The 1,977-nt window shown below is 64.3% G+C and overlaps 1 protein-coding gene across 1 annotated transcript in view; it reads right to left on the bottom strand.

Moving 5' to 3' along the window:
- Positions 1 to 267: 267 nt before the first annotated feature.
- The window catches only part of LOC102038327 (WAP four-disulfide core domain protein 2-like), a 2,366-nt gene continuing 656 nt past the window's right edge, over positions 268 to 1,977 (bottom strand). The window contains exons 2-4 of the mRNA XM_014307502.2: positions 1,715 to 1,964; positions 543 to 695; positions 268 to 449 (exon numbers count right to left, since the gene is read on the bottom strand). Coding sequence (XP_014162977.1) covers positions 544 to 695; positions 1,715 to 1,964 — 402 coding nt within the window. The 3' untranslated portion in view covers positions 268 to 449; position 543. The remainder of the gene's footprint in view (positions 450 to 542; positions 696 to 1,714; positions 1,965 to 1,977) is intronic.

Genomic DNA, 1,977 nt, shown 5'->3' with positions numbered 1-1,977 from the left:
GCACCTCGACAGCTGTGCTCTGAGCATGGTGGAGGACCCAAGGTGGAGGAGCCAGTGTGCAGGGACAGCTGGGGCCATGGACCCATGGGACAGCCCCAGGCATGGCACAGGACCCTTGCAGGCATGACAGAGTCAGTCGATGCTGCTGCTTGTGTGAAGCCCTTCCAGGCATCCCTGGCATGGGATGGAGAGGCAGCCATGGCTTGTGATGGAGAGGTGGCCACAGCATGGAACAGAAAGGCAGCAAGGAGAGGCAGCCCCAGCAGGTCAGGGAGAAGCTGCTTTATTGGTGAGAGTGCAGGGGTCTTGCCCTGAGCAGAGAACCCCAGGGAGAAAACTGAGGCTGAAGGCTCCAAGTCGGGGGAAGGTGCAGGGCCACGGCCAGGGCATGAGGGATGGGCATCAGGCAGCAGCTTCCCTGTGGCTGGGCTGGCAGGAGGCGGCTGCACCTGCAAAGGAGCAGAGGCTGTGAGCAGGATGGCTGCATAGGCACTGGGCTGAGGTGCTGTGGGATCCCTGGGGCTGGAATGCACCCAACTGACCTCACTGGATGGGTGTCACACAGGAGACCTTGCCACAGCCATTCCTGCAACACTTCTGGATCCCGGAGCAGTTGGCATCGGTCTTGCACTGGTTGGAGCAGACGCCCAGCATGGGGATGCCCGGGTTCACGGGTGGGCAGGTGCCAGGCTTCTCTGAAAGGCAAAAGAACATGGCTGAGACCTGCTGGCCCTGGCACGGGGGGCAGGGCCTACCCTGCAGCTCCCAGAGCTGCAGGCATGGCCCTGGCCCTATCTGCCATGGAGGAGGGACCACCGCGGTACCCAGCATTTCCCCATCCCATAGATCCGCTTGTTGGTGCTCCCTGCCAGCTGGACCTGATGGGGACATGTCAGGGAGGCCACATAGCATAGTGGTCCCCAACAGTCCCTGTGCCCAGTGCTCCCTCTCAGGGACACAGGGCTGGCACAGGATGCACAGCTGCAGTATGCAGACATGATGGAGGCCTTGGCCCTGCTGTCCTCTACAACTGCCATGGATGGCCCAGGCTGTTTGTTCATAGCATGGGGGCGCAGCCTAGGCCTCAGCCAGGATCACAGGCCCCCCCAAACAGCCTTTTCCCAGCAGTGTGGGGCCCCTGCCCCGCTGTCCCACTGCCTGCCATTGGCACTGAGCTCTGGCTCTGCACCACACTGCCCTCCACTGTGGTGCAGCCAAGCCAGCGCTGTCCTGCAGGCAGCCATGGAGGCACTGGAACCTCCAGGTCACATCCATCTGTCTGCACCTGCGGATTCCAGCTCCTGCACCCATCTCCTTGGGTCACTGTCCAGGACTGTTGTGGTGAGCAACAGAACAGTGCCCCCACATCCTCGGCTGGCAGCTGCCCACAAGGCTGAGCAGGCAACAAGGGCTGCAATGGGAAATGGCACAGACCCCACCCTCCACCCAAGCCCCAGCATCATTTAGGGCTGTCCACTCAGCCCCTGCATGGCTGAGAGGAGGAAGGTGTGAGCACGGCCCAGCAGGAGCACACCCGGAGCCTGCTGGGCTTCCATGCAGCCCTCAGTCCCCGTCCTGCAGCTGAACACACATCGGGCACCCAGGCCTGTGGCCACAGCTGCACCCTGGAGCACCCGTGCTGCTGGCTGGGACGGGCTGGGTGGCAGTGGCAGTGACTCTGGGCAGCACGGCCAGCAGCAGGAGGGAGTGTTACCGTCAGGCTTCTGGCAGGCCTTGCCGCAGGCTGCCGGGCAGCACTTGAGGGTGCTCTCGCAGTCGCCATCGGACTGGCACCCCACCGTGCAGTTCACCGCATCCGTCGCCGGGCTGGGGCACACGCCGGCTTTGGCTGCAAGGCAAAGGTGGGGCCGTGGGCAGGCGGGGGCGGCCGGCGCCGGGCAGGGCGAGGGCTGCGTCCCTTTCCGGGAGATGCTGCCGCGGCCCCAGGGCTGGGTCCAGGGATGCTGCCGAGCCCAA

Source organism: Geospiza fortis, unplaced genomic scaffold, assembly GCF_000277835.1.
Source record: "Geospiza fortis unplaced genomic scaffold, GeoFor_1.0 scaffold188, whole genome shotgun sequence".
Taxonomy (NCBI): domain Eukaryota; kingdom Metazoa; phylum Chordata; class Aves; order Passeriformes; family Thraupidae; genus Geospiza; species Geospiza fortis.
The sequence above is the reverse complement of the archived record's forward strand: the minus strand, read 5'-3'. Positions and strand labels throughout refer to the sequence as shown.